Raw genomic sequence first — 21606 nt, 5'->3', positions numbered from 1 at the left:
CGGTTTTATCCGGGGGGGTTATGCGGAAATCCTGGGTTGATCAAAATTTAATTACGTTTCGGGGCAATTAGCGACCAATCAGGACAAGTCGCGAACAGGAGAGTTATTAAATAATGATTAGCAGTGCCTACTGTTAGATGCTAATCACCCTCTGGTTATGAGGACTTAATATTAATTTCTTGTATTTCGGGCCGCCGGATTCCTGGCAAGATTTTCCGCCGGGATGAGTTTTGATTTCGCGGCAGGGCTGTAATTAACGAAATTCATTGAGACGAGCGCAGCTGCAGTGCGAGCGCTAATCAGGGGCAGTTAGGGAAAATAAACCTCATTTCCGCACTCAATCCTTGTGCCCATGGTCGTTTTTTAATTTCCATGGGAGGAGGATCCTGTAACCATCCGCAATCGGTAAAATTATAAATTCATCCGGGTCACGCATCAGGGCCTAGTTCGGCACACCACTGGAGAAAATTGATACTCAACCTCCCATTGGGGTTTTAACTAAGAGACTTTCGGGGTTGCGTGTTCTTGTTGCCTTAATTAAAACAAGGCATATCTTGGTTTACAAAAGGTATTAGTTTTCATTGGTATAAACCTTGGGAATTCCGGTCACTAATGCGTGATAAAAAGGTCGAATATCAAAGGAAAAATTGCTGTCATTTGCAAATTTAATTTGGCCGGCAGGCACGGAATAACAGCGGTTTAACACCTGCCCAATGCTACTGTATGCGCATTATGTATGGCAGCAATAATTAATCATTTTTTGCCCTCTGTGATGTTTCACTTTGCTTCCTCCAGGAAATACCACGAATTATCAAGTATTAATCAAAAAATAAATTTACATGTATGACCTCCTTAAGCATCATCACGGTTTTTACGCGTTTCCCATCGCACGGGCATCATCTACCGCTTTTTTACTATTAAAATGAGTTAGGAAACTTAATAGTACTGCACGTTCGATCCGAATGGCCTCTTTTGTCCCGAAGCTGATAGGTGCCGAAATGTGAAGAAAAAACATACGTTTAGAATAGGTAATTATCTTGATAAAATAAGGGGGAACGCCCATCGGCCATTCTCCCGTTGAGTTATTACAATCGGAATTCAATCGAATAGCGCCGACTATAGCGGCTACCGTTTCATATTCAGATTCCTATCAGCGCCGGTTCGCGTTTTAAATTGTGTCTATGACTAATCAAAAATGCGATGAAAGCGGCCAGGGCAGGACTGAGTGTTTCCAAAATGGAACGCACAAAGATATTCGTAACGGGGGATGGTTCTAAAGCCTGATTCTCAGCTGAATAGATTTTTAGTGAAAATTATTCACTTTGGGCGGTGAGAAATTCTAAGCACTGTCACTTGTGACACCCTTTGCATGCGGCTCAAACAAATCAGCTTTCAGCTACATCCTTAGCCCGAGCATTTATGGGTATTTTTATGACAGACCGCCCAAAAGAGAACAATCGTGCTGATTTATTCGATTCAAGGAAACCTCCTGTAACCGAAGTCTTAGAAAATTTGAATGAGAAGTTAAAAGGGTCTGGAAGATCCAATTCGAGAAGCATCCACATAAACGGAATTAGCTTAGAAATGGCGTTTAATTTAGAGTCAAACTGCAAGGAGCGAAATAATTGGATCTCCGAGATTGCGTTAGGACCTCTTAGAGCCGTTTCAAATAGATTCTTATCGTCTTCGGAGCGCTTTAACTCTATTCTGATTAGTCCTTTAATAGTTTTCGGAGTCACACAATACAAGGTTGGGCTTTATGTCCTCGTACCTTGTTCGGTCATTACGTTGGGGCGCTAATTCCATTCTCCACCGTACATTCGAACGGGGCTGACGCAAGGATATGCATAAATTATGCCGGCATGAATATTGGAGCGGCGCCCATCCTTGGGCAAATATGGAATAATGATGTTTCCACGGTAATGCGGGATATGTTGGGTAAACACGACGGCCGCAAAAAGGTGGTTTTCCGCAAGGAAATGGACTCAACGCCCCATGTTGACTTAACATTACGAATGGATGGACTGACCGGTGAGGGCGCCGTCTCTCCGCAAATAATAATCTCCGTTTTCAAACAAAGTTTAAATGGCACCGAGACTTTAATTCAGCCTCCGGCTAATTAATCCACTTAAAGGCGAGCTTTCTCCACTAGAACGGGAATAATGCAAGGACCCCGGAACGTCTTAGCCTCTCTCCTCTAATCTAATATTATAATTGTATTTTGCGAAATGTTGTGCCTTGTTAACAAATACCCGGGCTGAAGTCGGGAAAGCAACAGTGAAATCTCCTCCGGGATACATAAGAAGCTCATTTCCGGACTTGCAGAGGTACAGTAATTAGCGAATCATGTCTCTCCCCTCTCAAAGTTCCTCGGCAGCAAAAAGGCCGAAGGTTATAAATCTGACAAATAAAACTCCTTTCACCCTCGGAATCGAACCCCGCCGATTCGATTTGAAAAGCAAACTAAATCCACTTAAAAACGTGCTGACTTCTGCTTTTCAAGGGTCGGATTTTTGTTGGAATATGTAAATTCCGACTTGAAATGTCGTCCATCATTCGCAGGCGATGGTGAAATTTATACCTTTTTGAGTCTTTTCGGTGTCGCATTATCGGGTTTTTTTGTCCAACACACAGATCGAACGGAGAAATTATTATGGAGATTACTACTGTTGATCTGTCATTTTAATGGCCCGGCAGTTTAGATCTGCGAGTCCTGATATTGTCCTTCGTACGTGTCAGATTAAGGTTTTAATGAGAAGCAGAAGATCGTCTTTGGAATTTATTAAATCGCGCGAATTAGCTACGAGCCACCAGTGATGCACCTTTCGTGACGAACTTTTCGATTTCGTTGAAAACAATTCAACTTCGGATTGAGCTAAAATTCTAATCCGTTAAAAAACATAGATAAAATGGCGTCCAGTACCCCGATGCCACATTTCGAGTTTCACGACTATACTAAACAAGAGTTAGTGTATTTATATTAAATGCCATTGTTTTGACAGGCAGAAACTACCTGCCAAGAGAGATTACCGCATCACCGCGCAAGACCAAAACTGAGAGTGCGGTCACGCTGTGACTAGCGCAACCAGCATTTTCTTGCAAATTTTCATAAATTTTCAAATAAAGATTTCGAAATCTGCAAGTTTACTACATTTTCTGAATCAGAGTCACTAGGAGAGTTTTTTTATCGTTTGGTTGGTTCTTTTAAACTACTGATAATTTGGCATTTAATAAAGGAACAAAACACTCTGGATAATTAGTCAAAACAAAGCGGTGTTACGTCTCGCGGAGGGCGGGTGGTGTAGACGGACGGGCCTTCTGGGGGAGCGGAGGGTAAAAAGACATCTTCCCTTAATAAAGGTGATACACAGTAGCAGTATTACATCCGCGTTATTATTAAAATGAGGCGATTAATCATTCTGGAATGACAGGCCTGAACCCTGGATGTCACCGTATCCACTGTCAGCCAGAGCGAGTTCGGTTGAAATAATAAAGCCGTCGAAATCGGCATCCAGGGTTGCTTCAAAAGAAGACTTAATCATGCATTTTTGTATAAATAACTTCTTGATGTTGTTGCATCACGTGAGGGAGAAGCTCGGTATCATCCCCCACAGCTCCCTTTTTAAACATAGAATGACTCCTGTTTTGTTTGAATAGGACTCCGTATACCGTTTCTGTTTTGCGTTTTGCGGGCGATAAGAGCCGCCGTCCTCGGTTAATTAATCTTCATATTGCATTCTTGGATTGTTCTCCCAGATTTGCTGATGAGAGGGCGATGACTGGTCGGATTTCGCGACCGTGATGGGAACGAGAAAACTGAAATGATATAAAAGTCAATGAAGACACATTTAATATCGTCCTCGACGTTTTTAAAATCGAACCCCCTGTTGGACTAATCAGCCGTTTTTCCACGACTGGTTTCGGATTACCCGGTCCTTGGGACAAGGGTTTGATTCGGTTTTCAGTCAAATTAGACGAATTTCTTTGGGAGTCGGAACGGCTTTGGCATGCTTCGTTAATCCGCGTATACGAAACTCGATATCTTTCGCTCTTCTTCGATCGATTTTCGGACCAGTGGAGGATAAGCGAATTTTTCGCTTTACACAACACCCGAACTACTAGTTTTTTGTATGTTCGTGTACATTCAACGGCTAGAAAAGTTGTAAATATATACGTCAAAATGGCGACCGGTTTGATCGGCCCTGACTTTGACGAAGCTTGACTGCTGGACACACACCAGCCATCTCATTTGACAAGGCGTGAAACTGAAAAGGCGGCAACGGTAAGCCTAGTGCAATCGTAATTTTTTCGTGCACTTAACCGACATTGATTTTTAGACCAGTAAACGATAAAAGTTTGTTTCGCCTACTCGTTTTTTGTGCAGTCCCATTTGAACATGTATATTAGACAGAAACAAGAACGAAACCTCCATAACCGGCTTCTCCGGCAGATTTATGGTAACATGCAAATGCGCCAATTAGTTAATTATTGTTATTGACAATTCGCGTGCGTCAGACTTTTAAGCGGAACGTCCCGATATAAATAAAATGGATCGTAACATCGGTGGCTACTGCTGCGCCACGGCCCTTTAATATGTCCGTCATCTGAAATAAAAAGACCGCGATATGAATCACTTTTTGAACCGAAGAAGTAGCGTGATCCTGCACTCATCACGCGACTGAAGAAGAAGAAATCCCAGAAATAATTCACGCATGTACCGTGCGTCTGGGCAGAGGATTTATCGACTGAGTGTGTAACGAGAGCACTTTATGAGGCCGCAATTAATTCTCATCAAAAGGAAATAAATCAGGAAATCGCTTGGATATAATTCGGAGCTCCGACAACCCTTCCGGGACGAGTTCATCGAGCCCCCTCGATTAGCAATGGTAAAAATGCGACGGCACGTAACAGAATGTCGCGACTCATCCGCCATTACAAATCATGATCGTCACTAAGCCAGGATCAAGTTTAAACCCCCAGATTCGGGCCCAGCTCTGATATATGAATCCGCACTCGAATTTGTCAATATTACGGGCATATTTGGATATTCCTGGAATGAGTGACATATTATGGAAAACAGGTATGTCGTATCAGCAGCAACTTTCATTTTCTATCTCTCTCTTCCTTAAAAAAATTCGATACTCGCAACTTCATGTGAGTCGTGGTCATTTCTGAGAAACTACTTAAATATTCGCCGGATTTTATAGAGACGAGCATTTAATAAAAAAGTTCATAAAACGCAGGCAAAATTATGTTTAAGTTTGATCAGTTTTGATATTGCCATATTTCAAGTTTCACGGCTGTTGACAGACATGATGCATGACCTATGTCAATAGCTGATACATAAGTTACTGGACAAGGCTGCCATGGGAAATGCAGCCATGTTGAGATTGTACAATCGGACACCATTTTATCGCATGTTTTCATTAATTTTCCAGTAAGAATTTTGAACTATTATAAATGCGTATACATATAACACATATTTGAACCGTTTTCAAATATATCACAATAGGCTTTCTTGGGGTCAGTTATCATCTAAATGAAGGGAACAAACGCTAAAAATTAGAAATGTCAGCAATTCTTTTTTCATCTATGCGTCATATCTTCATACTAGTCATATCAGCGTAATCGATGCCATCTCAACAACCCAATATATCCAAATTAAGGGGTGGAAAGTAGCACGCGGCGCTTCGCCCCCTTTGTCTCCGAAATTGCCTTTTAAATCCGCATTTAAATAATAAAATGAGAAAAAAGACAAATTTCGTCCGCCTCTCCGAGGACTGCTTTACAAGTCATCAAGAGTTGTCGCGGCCCGAATTTAAGAAGTCCCGGCGACATTAAAAACCCAGAAATGACACGCCGGATGACAAATGATCAAGGACAGCGGCGCTCCGTTTGGGAAGTGGAAGAAGAAATCTCGTAAAACAAACGAGACAAATTCCTAACGTGAATTAACCCGAATTAACCCGTTCCCACGTTGCCAAAAAATCCGATGGCTAATAAGACGTGATCTTTGTGTTAAATAGTTTTTTTAAGTGTTGCATTCTGGTACCGCACTGACGCAAATTTGCTCTGGAGCGGGTGTGGGGAGGCCAGTAGGGTCCGCGATTTGAATAAAAAATAACATCCGCGAAAGTTAATAATGGAAACGTGATGCGAAATCTGATTTCACGCTCCGGCTTTTTATTTTAAAGGTGCGCGATTAGTTTTTGACAACGGAAATACCCCCAAATTGGGGTTTATGTTCGCAGAAAAAGCCCCTTTCCTCCTCCTCAATTGTCTTTTTCTCGTGCTGCTGAATTTTTTCGCGTTCATAGTGAGGGCGTGGGCAGGTCAACAGAGAGCTCGAATTGGTTTATTTGTTTAATTAAAGATGAACCGCAAGTACAAGTCCAACAAGCGAGGTTTTAATTAAAATACACGGGTATTTTAATGCCACAGACGCATGATAAATCGGTTACATATTAAATAAATTATTTCAAGGTAATCAGACACCATTTTTTCTCTTTCTCTCTCGGCGTATTTTAAATCTTCCCGTCTATAAAGTTATGATAATTCGAGGCGCAGCCGTAGAGGTATAATAAGCATCGCCGGACAAGAAACATGGCTCAGCTTTTGTCAAAATTAAAAATCAATTAATAACGCGTATATATCCCACGTAATTGAGGAAATAAATCATCGTGACAGATATATTACGTTTCTTTATTTTGAGATTCGTCGATAATTATTATCTTTCTATCTTCAAAGGTATCGGGCGTAGCAAGAAAAAAACCGTATTATGCTTATTAGCCTTAACAAGAGAGCATCGTGTTGCCTGTCAGGCCCTGATGATGAAAGAGACTCATTTCATGGACCGTTCGGCTCTGTTTTCGTCTCATTTGTCTCTAATTAATCTACGAGCGTCGACACTTTTAGTTTTTTTCCTTTACGACTTGTTAATTTTCACGCGTAGCCAATCAACGACTCGAAACCAATTTGTCAAGGCACATTTTGTCACTTTCAAAATTGGTTTTCCATATTTTTCTCTGCCAATATTTCCAGAAACAACTTAATGTGTTGCCAGCAGTGAAGTGTATGTACACGAGGTGAACCAATTTATTGGATTTTCCATCGATTTTGATTATAGAATTATCCTCTCATAAAATCAAATAACATTAGAATTGATTACAAATATGAAACATGTGAAAGACATATTTTGCATGTAAATCTCAATTGCTCACAAAGTTGAATTATAAAATTTTCAAAAATGGTCTTAATACGGGCCTGTGCGGCCCTCTTTTCATAGACCCGAACCCAACCAAGTACGACAGAGCGTCGAGTGTCTGAAAACAGCTCATCTCATTCCACGCACTCGACATTATATCGGACTCGGATGGGTTCGGGTCCACGTTCGTCCTACAGGGCCGTACAAGCCTCTATTTGACAGCAAGGCGTAATGCTTTTCTTAATATGACAAAATAATATGACAAAATGCCTCCTCGGGATGTTCAACGACAGAATAATCTTCTAGTTAACTTCAAATAATACGTAACTCTATACGAAAACGATATTAGTTATTAATTTAACCTCCCTGGACAACCAAACTGCGTGCTCCAACTTCATAAAGCCCGCAGTTATAGTGGTTGGTTTTATTTACAGGGCCACACTTGGGGGGGTGTTGCGTTAATAGAAAATCTTACAAGGGCATTACATAAATCTGTCACGAGAATTATATGATTTCGCATTGTCCCTATTGTGGCAGCCGGATTGGATTATATATCTCGTGGTGATGACGTGGAATTGGGCCGCTTTAACCTCTTCTGCCGTGGTTTATTGCTTCACCGGGATTAAGGAGGAATTATCTTCTGGAGGTGTAATTGAATTTTATAATCGAAAGGTAATTTATTAATACGTCACAGTTATCACCGAATCCGGAACTATTAATATCCATCCGGCAGGAGCAGTGCCAGCAGCTCCATCAGCATCTGCAACGAGCAGGAGGCAAAGAAATATTCGCCTTGTCTAGCTAATTGGCCGGGTCCGTGTCTCGACTGAAATTCATTAATTTTCGGGGGCCTTAATTCGAATTTGAGTCCCGGCCCGGCGTTTTGTTAATTCCGTTTCCCGTTAATCGCTCGGACAGTTCCGGATTTCGTTTACGCCTCGACCGTTTATTTACTTTAAGTTTAATTGTAAATAAATCTGCGTCGGTTTTTGTTTCCATCATCTGCCCGAAGAAACAAGCCCCCGAAGGGCCGGATAAGCCACGTGAACCCTACCGAAAAAGACTTACCTTTCCAGATGTTTGACGATGTCCTCGTAGGCTGCCCTGCAGTTCTCCCAGATACCAGATCTGAAACAAATTTAAAAAATCCTTCATTTCTTTCCTTTGCCTTTGGCGGGAAGCAGCTCACTGCCCCGTGAGACATAAAATTTGCAAACAAGCCCTTCTCCTCCGTTCCATCATTATTTACTTAAACCTCTCCTTTGGAGCCCCGGAATCCGTCTTCCGCACGCGAAACTAATTTTCCTCCTAATCCCGGAATGTTTGTCGCATTAAATATTGCATAAACTCGAAACTACTTTCGACTCTGGGAGGCAGATCTTTGAACTTAAATCCGGGAGCTCGTTGAGTGTGACACGTAAAGGGGGCGGGAGCTGGATTAGGTGGACGATGCGCCGCCGTTTTCGGATAAACGCCGCCATTTATAACTTCGCAACCGAAGCTTAGCGTCATTAGTTTGCCGCCACCAGGACTAATGACCCGGGTTTAGTGTGACCGCGTCTTTAATTTCTCATAGTGCATAATGAACATGATGATGATGTCACGTTGAACGACATGTTTGCACTTGAAGAGAACATTCGGGACTGGCCCTAAATTCGGCTGGATAACTGCGCATTCGGATGACGTCAACAATTGCATAAATTTCGTACTATTAAATGTAAAACATTCTGGAACCTGCGTCATTTTGACGTCATTCAAAGACCGACTTGCTTGAGCGCAATTTCGAGAATCGACTTCTACACCAACTGACCAGGATCGCTCAAAACATGTTTTTTAATCTATAATAAAACAGGTTTTTTTTACATTTTAGAAGAACTCTAAGCATAAAACATGTGTAAAACATACAGGTGCAATAATGCACGAGTACGCAACACATAACACATGCATCGTAGCGTGGTTGCCACGGTTATATGCTAATCTATCAACGTGTCTCAGCTGAACATTGTTAATTTATCGGTATAGGAGTAGAAAAATTAATGTAATAAATGCTTAAGTATCAACTTAAAAGCTTTAAAAAATGGTGCATCGATTATGAACCATCTCTCTACGCAATCTGGCAACCGTGGTAATATGCAGCGAACGAATCGGGTATCCCCCGGATCCAGGCTCCGGGTGATATATACAGAGTGCGAAAACTTTAAGGGAACACCATTACGTCATGCTTTTACCACACCCACGCCAGTTAGTCAAATGAGAATATTATGACAGTGCTGTGATCTTCTCAAAGCGTTCGGACTCGACCCTCACTTTTCGTTTTGATGTTAGGATGATGAGGGGATCGACTTGTAACATAATATAATCGACTACGGACCACTGCAACTGCAATACAATATTTGATCATTTCCGCTTCTTTAACAGGATGCAGGATGTTAAAAAAAAACTGCTTTTCTTTCTCGAATTTTTAACGCAAATTTAAACAGAAATGCGAATATCAAGCAATGAGTAGTCAGCAGTGACCGTGTCGCACTAGAAACATGTTTGGGCTAGTGAAAGGGGAACCACAGGGCTTTCGCATTCGCTACTCCCTCTGCCCGTTTGATTTCTGATATTTCACGTACAGAATGTACAAGATTCGTTTTTGTTGAATAATCCTTTTTAACCAGACCGTCTAATGGTGTGACAGTAAAAATCAAATTGTAGGCGTAATTAATTAAACCTTTATTTCTTATTATTAACGATCGTTATATATACCCGACAGGCGATAGACTAACTCTAGATTTCTTAACTACTCTTATCGCTAAGCCAGAGAAGAAAAAAAAAACACTAACCTAAGCAATAATCATATTTAGGCCGGTCGTTCTTTAAGGCATTGATAACATTGCGTCATATATCTGTGAATAGGAATGCGCTTTATTCGTTGTTTTGGACTGGATATTCCAACAGTTTTTGCATCAGCTGTTTTTACATTTCCCACATATACTTGTTTCGACATTCCATCCATCAACAACTGGCCTGTTCCGGCGTAAAGAGCCCTTGGGGCTGCAAACCGAAGGGCGCACGAAGAAGTAAGAGAAAAGGGGCTCGTTGGCACTAGTTCTTGTTTACACTCGGAATCGGTCGTAGTCGTCATTATCATTTCAGCACTGGCCTGGTAATTAAAATGCAAATCTGTTGGAACGAATGCGTGTACACGTCACGACGAAGCGCCGTCATTAATTCTCCAGGTAGACTCGCTTTGTCTGTTTTCTTCTTCGAACCACTCGGTGCTATTCTAACAATACGATTACGACGTTAGCGGTGCTCCACCGACGCGATTTCGGTTTTAATTAGAGGCATCTCTTCGAACTTAATCATCAACATTGTTTCTACTAAAAGATGCGAATGAGTCATTACCTGGCGATCGCCTCCATGGTGGGCATTCCCTGGTTCTTGATGATGGAACCGTCGTGTCGACTCAGGTTATGGGGCATAGCAGGTGATAGGAGGGCCGAATGCGCCGCCGCTGGATGTGGTAGTTGCATAAACTGCATATGGCTCAGATGGGGGGGATGATTGTAGCCGTTGGCCAGCAGGGGGGACTTTTCCAGTCGCGCCATGTCCGCTGAAACAGGAAAAAATTCGTTCATTGCGAAACTATTTTTAATAATTTCACGCTACGTAATAACTGAAATTTGATTGACCATCAACAAATGAGGCACAAAAAACGAAATTCCATTATTTCTGCGATTGGTTTCTCTTACAGCAAACGGAACTTTCATGTATATTGTTATTTTAATGGAGCCGACACACCTTCGAACAGAATATAATTTATTATGTCGATATCGATTTTGTATCTAATTAGTTTTTTCTCGAAATTTCAAATTAAAACCATTTCTTACTTAAACTATTATTTCAGTAACATGCTGTTATGCCTATATTTCTAATTGCGCGCGTGTTCAAATTTTTCCCGTACTCGATTTGGCAATTTCATTCACTTACTGGCGAGATAATAGAGGTTTCCACAATTTTTAGGCTCATTGCAGCCTCACAACACCTACAAAAACCAGCAAACGTAGTGATGAATGATGAAGCCATAACAGCTGACCGTTGAAACTCCAAATACTCGAATCAGAGTAACTACGCACGCGTTAATACCCAAATATCGAATGAAAAACACCATTTTTCAAATCTTACGTTAAGCACCGCACACATGCGCTCTACAACATTTTCGACCTGCGCTAGTTTCACCTCTGGGAAGCTTCACTTCCGACCCATGGCGAAAGATTAACGGTAACCGCAAACTTCTCGTTAGTATACAACACCGTTGTTACCATATTAACTTAACCAATCTCCCTCGTATACGCTTCACATTTAATCCTAAACGAAACCGAATGCAAAATCGGGTAATAACTCACAATTTTCCAAAGTTATCAAAAATAACACGTAACCAGTGACCGCTTCCGGTCGAGCTCCATTGGCTCATGTTCCACGATTTGAAGCTCCGATAGCAAGTAAATACAATTTATTTACCCATTTTTGTATGGAGTTTGTAATTGCCCGAAAACACGGCAGGCCTCAACTCCTAAATGACACAGAACTCTATTAAACTCGGCTTTTACTATCTGGATGTTATTTCATTAACAGAAATATAAACGAAGCCATTAAAGTAGAGATCAAACGAACGTATAGAGCATTCGGGCAATAAAACCCTAATCATCGGCCAATGCTAATAACGAGTCTGTTTTGGCCTCGTCGACTCTGAGGCGATGACACATCGTTAACTTGATATTACGAATCTAATATAAACCAATAAAATCTCGGGGAATAATTTAATTATATTTATATCGCGTGTTTTATGACCGAAACAATAAAACGAGCAGATATTGGCAAAACCGTTTCAAAACCTACTTAAGGTTATCTTTAATGAACCAAAAGAGGAAGGAATAATCTCTATATGCCATTGTTTATCAAGCACTTCGCAAAAATGGCATGATACTCAGTGGCATATACCACACTAAAGGTGAATTCGGGCGTTTAAAAGGGGGAGCGGCAATGTGACAGCTGACAGTCCGATGACAAGTTACAATATGTCACGACGAAACAAGTCAAAATGTCAATGTCGCTGCATCATAAGATACTATATTTGAGACAGATAATGACATCTCTCGTTGCTTTATTAGGTGTCACAAGCGAACTTTTAGTTTGCTGTTGACTCGCTCGACGGCAAATAAAAAAACCTGTTCATCGGAGATTCCTCAGGTAATTTTTCTGATACCGTAGTATCGACCATTATCAACCTATTACTTACTTTCATCTGTAGTATAGAGGTGCCTTAAACTACATTCCCACCACTCCAGGATCTCAAATTGGGTTCAATATAAGATCCATATCAGTCCATTAGAACGCTAGGACTAATTGACTTGTATGAGGTTATTTCGGTTGGCAAGCGGCATGCGTTTGGTACTCCAAACTGGTATGGTTCGTCTTTGTTTGGCCCCATGAAGAAAACGAGGAAAGAACATATCAGTTTGAGGTACCGGACGCAGACCGAAATCATCTATAAAAACTCGAGGACTGATATAGATTTTGGAACGCACCTGACGATAATTTTGCATTGACAGTATAGGTGATTTGCCAATTGCTTCAGACCGCTTCGTTCGAAATTCCACTTTTGAAACCACTTTTGGGTCAGTCATAAATAAATTTCGTTACACATTACGTTCGAATCTTCCTCCTGACATGGCCCTTGTGCGTAGTGCTTCATCGCAAATTTAAATAGAAAAAAAAAGAGATTTTCGCCAACATCGTATATCGCTTTCGAGTTCGCACTATGGGTGCAGTAGCGCGTAGCATTTTTAAGTGGTAACAAATTTAAGGAGAAAAAAAAATTTCTATTAGCACTAATCACGGTTGGATCTTCACACCGTCTCATGGGAGGCAGATAGTGCCAGGAAAAAAGGGACGTGAAGCGCGCCAGTCTCACAGGGCAAGGAGGGCGCAGCCCGACTTATTAGGCAAAAAACACTATTTTGGCATTTATTATTTGAAAAATTTGCTCCAAATACTCCAATAAACTCTCATCTCGAAACAGCAAAAACCGTGAACAAATGCGCTGCAACGCAAAAATTCCCATGCAGTATTTTAATTACGGGGTGTCACTGATGAGGCTGAAAAGCTCCAACACGGCTCTTATTATTCTTCGTTCTGTCTGTCTGGTTGTCTGAGGCGGAAAAAAATGATTTCTCAGAAAAGTGCAGCAAACCGCCCATTGCCTGATTAGTCCTACAGCCTGATTGCTCAGTTTTGTCGACCCAGAACTCTGCAAATTCAAGATTCATATATACTTGACTGCCGTGATTGATTGTACTGCCGATCAATGCATTTAATAAAGCTGAGTGTATGGCTGTTCCAATATGAATATGGATGACGTTTACATAATGCATCCAGGCCCTTCAAGTGGAACACGATATCCCACTTTTGGAAATGCTTCAATCGAAATATGCCTGAATAAGATTCGTGTAAACATACCTTCGCTTCAATGACATGCACCTTTTGATAGCGCTCCGGGCGCATTCTCTCTGCTCTTGGTAATTATTCCAAACTGGGCCCCATTTACGATTTGTTTTGCGTCCCAGGCTCTTCAGATTATAGCAATTTTCTATAATTCCGAACTATTATTATAACGAATTGGTCGAATTATTGTTTATAAGGTTAACGTTTAACGCCGCTCCGGTTTGTGTGTCTCATCGGATGGATCAATCACAATATTTTAACGTTTCAAATTGATGGGTTCGGGCTCATCTTAAGAGGTTAAAAATGAGTTTCGAGTAATGGGCAGGTTCCAAATGCGCGGTTGGGAAATATCCCTCATTTGGGCTGAATGAAGAGGTGTTTATGGTGAGGCTGGGTCAAGGCGCGAGTGGGCCGGGAAGGGCGCGATCCCCTGTCGCGTTTGCTGAATTTTCTTGATATTTTTAACTTTCTACTCGACACGAAGCATTAAATCATAAACGCGAACAAGACAGGAACAAATTGCGATTAAGTGATAGTTTTGGCTAATGATCTCGAATTGTTTTATGAAGCGACGCCACAGATCTTATCTGTTAATTACTCCAGTACGTGCATTAAGGAAAAAAGAGGTGAAACCTAATTTATTTCTTGCGAAGACAAGCAGCCTGATAATTTTTATAATTTATAGCCGCATTGTTAAATTGTCTGACTAATTTCAAGCAGTATTATTTGTTTTGAGATTTTTCCTTATCTGCGCAGTTAGACGAGCGCTCCTTAACGGGATTTTTCCAAGGCATAACGCACCGCTGTTTTAATTAATGTCCATCAAGAGCTTTGATCGATGAACTCTGTGTGTATATTGAATCAAAACGGTTTTCAAAGGCAATTGTAAAGGAATTAATTAATTCCCTTTCACGCGTTCAGGTGTTTCCATTGCTAATGGAAACGGTTTTTCCACGATTGTGTCGGTGACAGTCCGTTACCGGTCGCCAAAGGAACTTATTTCGATGGATTCGGGGGGGACGAAACCATTATCCAGTGGTGGAGAGCTCCGACGCTCCAGAATGAGCAGCCGAATCACTTCCGAATAATTAACTGAAACTGACTGATGCCTAAAGCTTCAACCCTCTTGATGTCTGTTTCCATCTACATTCCTCCCTAATAGCGCCGCATTACGACTGTCAAAGCTTTTATGCCGCCTTAAATGAATTATCGAGCATCTTATCGGGGGTTCGGCGATGTTTGTGTGTGTTTTACCTTGTCGGTCGAAAACTACTGAAGAACGAACTCACGAAGAGCGTTGCTCGATGTTCACGGTCTCACGGGCGAATCAAATCCACGCTGGTGGTGATGGCAATCTTGAATCTAAGACTATTAGTAATTTGACCATGTTTGTTTCTGGACAAAATCACTCAGCCCTAATCAGTTTATCGCTAGATCTAGTTGCAAGACGACGTGTGTGTACACTAGAAATGCAAATGCCAAAATATCGGATCCGGATCGCGATGTAAATTAACTTATTAACTTCCACGTTGAAATCACCGCTTTGGTCACGCGAATCGCCGATTTTATTCTGTGTATACGCTGACTCCGAATGGTTTTTATAATTATGAGCAGTTTTTCCATCTGGAAACTTTACGAGACCAAACAGAACTAATCGCAGCGATCGCTCGTAAACACCAAAATCGGCACAATATTTCGCCGGTCGGAAACAATTAAAAGCGTCTAATTATTTCTCCTAATGAGAATGGGAACGGGCCAAGAGGTCGCAAGTCTGCCCTGTCGGGAGTCCCTGCGTCCAGCGGCGTTTCGGATCACTTTTGCTGCACGCCGATACAATTGATTCGACAGATATCGATCTGATTTTTATGCTAATTGACCGTTTTGAATTTTCCTTGAGTGTAGACTAAAAAGGCAGGTATGTGCAGGAAATTTACGATTGGCTTTACCGGTGGCCGTTTCATCTACAGACATTCCTAAAATTTATTGTTTTATTCCAGAAACAGCGATTTGGCTTATAAAAGCAAGCATCCAAATAAAAAGACCGAGCGCATATAAACCTAAAAAACTAATTATAATACTCCCCATATTTTCCGCGGATTCAACGTTTATGGTCGAGCGATAAATTTGTTTGAAGTTGTAAAATCTCGGAGATATTAAATTGATCGTTAAAATAATGCAACTTATAACTATCATTCACGATAAATAATAATTCCTCATAATGATAAATACTCGGGCTGCCCAAATGGCCTCTTAAGACTGTCCTTTAATCCGATCAAGTTATCTTTCGGTCTTTGACAGGTGACAGCCGACGTTCGGATTTCATTCGATTCCGATTCTTCTTTTTTTCGAGATAAGAAAGGCATTTTAGGTGACAAATTAAAGCGGTCGTTTAAGTGCCTCGAAGTATTATTTTACCATTAAAGTTTCGAGATATTTGGTTTTCGGACAGAGGCGTAGTCAACCATTCAAAGATGCTTCCTTTCATGCAACAAATAAAAGATGATCATTAAAAGAAACCTCAAGTAGACGGTGAAATATCAGCGGCATGTCTGGGATCAATTCATTTGCTGCTTAGATGTTTGATGGTAAATCGCAAATGACTTAATCAACGTCTTACGTTTACGGTTCACCGCCTACTGCGCGTTTTTTTAATGACCAACCGTTATTAAATGCATTTTCATTTAACTGAATGGATGAAATAGCGCAAAAATTGCATCAGTTTAAATCGATTCAGGTTACTGGAAAATCGCAAAAAATTTATGTGTGTTTGTACAACGACAAATTACGTGTTTCTTATATGTGGAGTGAAACTGTCATGACTCACTATATGACAGCACGTCATCTGTCATATAGTGAATGGAAGTGGGCGTTACCAGATTTTTTTTGTTCTTATTGATATCAGTTTCACATGCAGATTAAGTGATAACACAGCATTGCTCATTTTGTCTCGGAGAAGCACAATCATTCAGCGATTTAGTGGGTGGCCCTTTAGTAGGTAAACGCCAGATTTTGCTTTTATTTATTTCATGAGCTTTGCAGTTTTTTGTTTTCAAACGATTGGCGAAATGGCAACGTGGCAGCGTTCATTTGTTTCAACAAAAACGCCGCGAACCGCCTGCTCATTTAATGACTCCAAAGGTCATTGCAAAAAAATGAGTTTAATTTTAGATGCATAATAAGCGACAACATATTCCTTGGTTTCGAATCGCAAACTGCTCGTCGTTCAATGGTTGATGTGAATACAGCGAACCGAAACTTCTAGCATATTTTAAAGGCATAATAACGAGTCGTCTCTAAGATTCACATCACTGCTATAGAGGCTGTCTTATTTAGGTGTACCCCCAATTGCAATCTCCGAAACGATGAGAGTTGCGAAATATGTTTAATGGGAAAAAAGTTGCCTTGTCTAGGGTCTTTCAATCCATCAAGCGATGCTGGATAAAATTTCCAACGCCAAGGAATATTTAAGAGAATCAATCTATCTAGAGACCGCAGATTTTTTTGGGCCATCGATTATGCTCACATATACAGGGTCATTCACGGTGAGTGCCCTATTAAAAGTTTACGGGATTCTAATATAGCTAGTGATCTGAAATTTTGGATACCGATGTAATGGAGTTTGATCTGTTCAATTAAAATATTAGTACCATTGCGACAGATCTCTAGCTATATTAGAGCCCTGTAAATTTTTAATAGAACACTCACCGTGAATAACCCTGTATACGTACCTATAACGAAACCAGACCATGATGAGTATAATTGTTTGAATTAAAGTACACGAATTCAGCCGCTACTGACGCCATTATTCCTGGTGATGCCGGTTATGGTATAAGTCCATGACTGCTCACGCCTTTTAAGAACCCATAAACATCAGAACAAAGAGCATACATTAAGCTTTATGGCAGAGAATGAGTTCTAATTGAAAGATGAACTTTTTCGCATATTTTGCGACATGAACACCCCTAAATAGTTCAGGCTGAAGATTTTTTTTAGCAACGCCACTGCTCACAGTTTTAACCCCCAACGTGTTTCGAGACTGTATTTTTGTGGCGGAGCCTGTAAATGTACTATTTACCGGTCCCACCGTCAGTCGCCCACAATAACCATCAAATCGGCAAATAAAGAGCGAAGCCCTAAAAGGATTCCGCCCGTTGAAGCGTCGCTAAAATAATATAAAAAAAAAAAATATATCTGGTTCTTGGAGAGGAAGATTTTTCACGCACCATCGGCCATTGCGTTTCTGGTTACACAAAGCCCCCTCGACCTTCTTGGATTTCGAATTTTTTCGTTTTTATTGCTCGATATTTTGCTCAATCGAACGGATCGAATTGTTACGGCGGAAATCTGCACTCGCATTCGCCATATGCCGCATTTGCGTTCAAACGTAATAAGGAAACGGTATGCCACGTCTCGCATTTTTTTTTTCGTTTAAACTCATGTGCAAAACAGCGCTTAAAATGGCCTGTGTAATGAACTTAAGTTTAAATTTCGGATCGTATCGCCCCATTTCTTTTTCATTTTTCCATTCGATTCGTGGAAACCATGCAAGCTTCGCGGAACATGCGATTCGTGTCACTATGCTTATTTTTTCTATTCTTAGACTAGTACTTAATAAGACCTAATGCCTTATGTGGAGCTATACGAGGGAGGAAGCGAAATGTCTCGCAGGAGACCATCGAGGTGGTCGTCGAGGCGTCTCAGCAACCGCCTTTGGAGGCGCAGGAATTGTTGCCCAAATCTATTTTAGTCCGAAAACTGCCAATCAATATGTTTTTCCAACCTTCTGGTCCGAATTTTGCTAACAAAGCCGAATCGATCCCGAACAAAATTAACAAATTCCTTCATTTGAAGTGGTACAAGTATGTGAGTTATTAAACCTTTTGGAACACAATCGCGATAATTAAGGCCCGGCTCGGAATGTCCGATGCAGCGGCGACATTTTTGGAATATGTTAATAAATCCAGACACACGATTTGCGGTATTCCGATCGTGCGTCGTCCTACAGAAGTATAAAGCACCTTCGTCCCTAATTAGCGCGTGTTTCTGTGAACAATAATTTAATATGTGACTTTGTTACTTGTTCGATTAAATGCCGAAAAAATGCTTGGACAACAAAGGCAGGAGCCACTTAATTATTACAATGTCGAGAATGCAAATGGGCGAGCTTCGCGGTTGGACGGCTGGTTTTGCGGTTTCCGTCCAGTCGTTAATTGTGGCACGCACTTTAGAGGTCAGACATGCTGTTTCATTGCTTGAAACACGGAAAAAAGCTACCTCTCTCAAAGTTAATCCTACTTAAACAATGAAGATGTTTCTAAGCCTCTATAATAATTGTTGTCTAAATAGCTGCGATTATGGTGCTAAACTAGGTGCTCTCACGCGAATTCTTATCTCGAATCTTGATTTTCAGCAAAGGGATTATGATAGTTCGTGTCTATGTAAACCATCGCGACTGTAAACACTGTTTTGTAATGTAAAATACGAACACCGGCATAGTGCATCTGCAACATTTTATCATACAATATGGCGCAAAATTATTGTTGTTATAATAATTAATGAGTACTGAAAAACCATTAATTAGAAGCAGCAACGCTTGGCCGGCTGAGGTGCTTTTGGTATATTAGAATTTAACATGCACAAATATTTCTCTCCCGGCGTGTGTATGAGAATTTGCTGCAGGATAAAACTCAATGTAATTATGTGAAATGGGCATCATCATTCATCGTCAAACTTCGTGTGTCTAGAAATAAGTAACTGAAATACGGACCTGGAAAAAAGCATTAGTTAAAATGCAAATTATTCCTTCCTTCCATCGTAATATCGGCAACAATGCATGTACCCTTAATGGCTGCCTTTTTCACGGTTTGATAACCTCCACGTCTAGCGTGGTATATTCATGGGTTTTACTAAGGGTTTGAACGAGTAGTAAACGAAAAAAGATATCTGGAGATTATTCAAAACTTCGATAATGTTCAAGCAATGAAGCACAACACATAATCTCTTATTGTTTTCGAGATACAATATGCGGCCACCACGTATAAATGCATAAAATAATTAAATCCATTGTTGAAATTCCTGAAACTAGTTCAAGCTTGAAATTATTATTTCATCGGTAATGTAATTAGAGATGTATTGTTGCTGGAAACAACGCCGAAACTCGCTTTTTTGTGCTTCAATCGTGATAAAAGACAGTCATTTCAACAGAGGTAATTGAATGCCGTTTGAAGGATCACTTTCACTATAACTAAACACAAAGTCAACTTTTTTTGGTGCGGTTGGCCGCATTTCCCAGTGGCTCAATAGTTTTTTTAAATTTTCTTAAGATCAAAGTGAGCCGCAAAAATTTCAATTCCAGCTAGATTAAGCGCGGTGACGTCTCAAAATCGGGTCAACTTTGGAAGCGTGAGGTCAGGAGGGTAGACGTTCCTAGGGGATGACGTCAAAATGACTCAATCTACACTGCGCATCCCAAGAGAACGTCAACAAATATATGTCATTTTGACGTCATTCCGCTGGAATGTTTTGCTCAACAGGTCCAAGAGACGTGTAGCAATGGGTGGAACAACCATCTCATATTTCCGTCAAGCATCGAGACGTTTGAGGAAACTCGCTCATGTCAACTTGAATGTTACCAAAGTCAGACATCCATTTTTCAACTAATTAGATATTATACGTTGGAGTCGAAGTCATCAAAATTCTAACCAAAGAAATTAGCTCTTAAGGGCCAATAAATCGAAGCCTGTAGCAGCTGCATCTGTATGCGATAACTTCCATGGCAGCTAAAGAACTGACTAATGATCTGCCCGTTTCTGTGGAAATTATCTTCCTAGCGAAGCTACCCAAACTTTGATTCTTCGATACTTAAGACGCTTCCATCAACGAACTTACCACCCATATGCCCGTTTTCATAGGGATAATCTCCGTTGTCCATTCTTTGCTTCTTGAGTTGGTGCTGTTGCATATGCGACGCTGCCAGACTTAGTCCCACAGGGGCCCGTTTTGGCGGTCGGCCGGGCCTGGAGCTGCAAAATGGTAGAGAATTACTGTGGTTAGGAGCGGGAAATCAGTTGATGGTCGGCTGGGAAGGGTCCAGCTAACCGTCAACCACAAAATTAAATCTATAGGTGGTGGGGGGGAAAGTTGTCGTCGGGAGCATCAATAATCAAAATATTCCCATTTTTTCTCAAGCCTTGCTGTCGTTTGAATGCTGTTGCCAGCTTCAACGACACGATTCATTGTAGCAAGGGCAGCGAATTCAGTCGGGACTTTTCTGTTGGGAGCAGCCTACATTGCGCTCATGGCTTCGCTCTTGAAGCACACAAATTCCCTCGAATCTAAAACGCAATCTCCTTTTAGCTTTTTTTCTGGTTTAGTACTTAAATGACCCCTCGTTATTTCGTCCGAATGCGATTGGTGTAGGGCAGTCAATCACATTCTAGCCTGTTATTAGGCCGTCTGGTCTGGCAACTCGAGCGTGAGCTCGCCATATCGCGTTATGGCAAAGTTCTCAAAAAAAAAGATTAACCGAAATGCGCTACGAAAGCATTCAAATTTAAAACCTCCCCTATACCTTTATGCGAGACAGATTTTTTAAACTGCCATAATGTGCCGAACGCCTCGCCGGGACAATTGCAATTTCGACTACAAAGAAGCGAGCATTTAGTTCTCCCAAATTGGCCCTTTTTCTTTGCTTAATCTCGGATTATGAATCTTTTTTGTTCGCGTTTTATTTCTTCCTCTGGGATTAGTACTTACCTGGATGATTCCGCCTTCTATCATCCTCGGGGATATATTACTTTTCCCCGCTCCGCACACGGGGCGCTTTAATAACCCGCTTTGTACCTTAATCGAATCAGAATTTTTGTCGTGCTATCTAAGTAATGCACAAATAACCATCGGGAAATTGGAGC

The 21606-nt window shown here is 41.0% G+C and overlaps 1 protein-coding gene across 2 annotated transcripts in view; it reads right to left on the bottom strand.

The window, feature by feature from the left end:
• Positions 1-21606, bottom strand: part of dac (dachshund) — an 85146-nt gene that overhangs the window by 37381 nt on the left and 26159 nt on the right. The window contains exons 2-4 of one of the 2 annotated variants that reach the window (XM_066401097.1): positions 20585-20718; positions 10598-10805; positions 8273-8332 (exon numbers count right to left, since the gene is read on the bottom strand). In XM_066401097.1, the coding sequence (XP_066257194.1) occupies positions 8273-8332; positions 10598-10805; positions 20585-20718 (402 nt within the window). The remainder of the gene's footprint in view (positions 1-8272; positions 8333-10597; positions 10806-20584; positions 20719-21606) is intronic. The other variant, XM_066401098.1, reaches the window with a different exon arrangement.

The sequence above is a fragment of the Euwallacea similis genome, chromosome 22 (assembly GCF_039881205.1).
Source record: "Euwallacea similis isolate ESF13 chromosome 22, ESF131.1, whole genome shotgun sequence".
In the NCBI taxonomy this organism is placed as follows: domain Eukaryota; kingdom Metazoa; phylum Arthropoda; class Insecta; order Coleoptera; family Curculionidae; genus Euwallacea; species Euwallacea similis.
The sequence above is the reverse complement of the archived record's forward strand: the minus strand, read 5'-3'. Positions and strand labels throughout refer to the sequence as shown.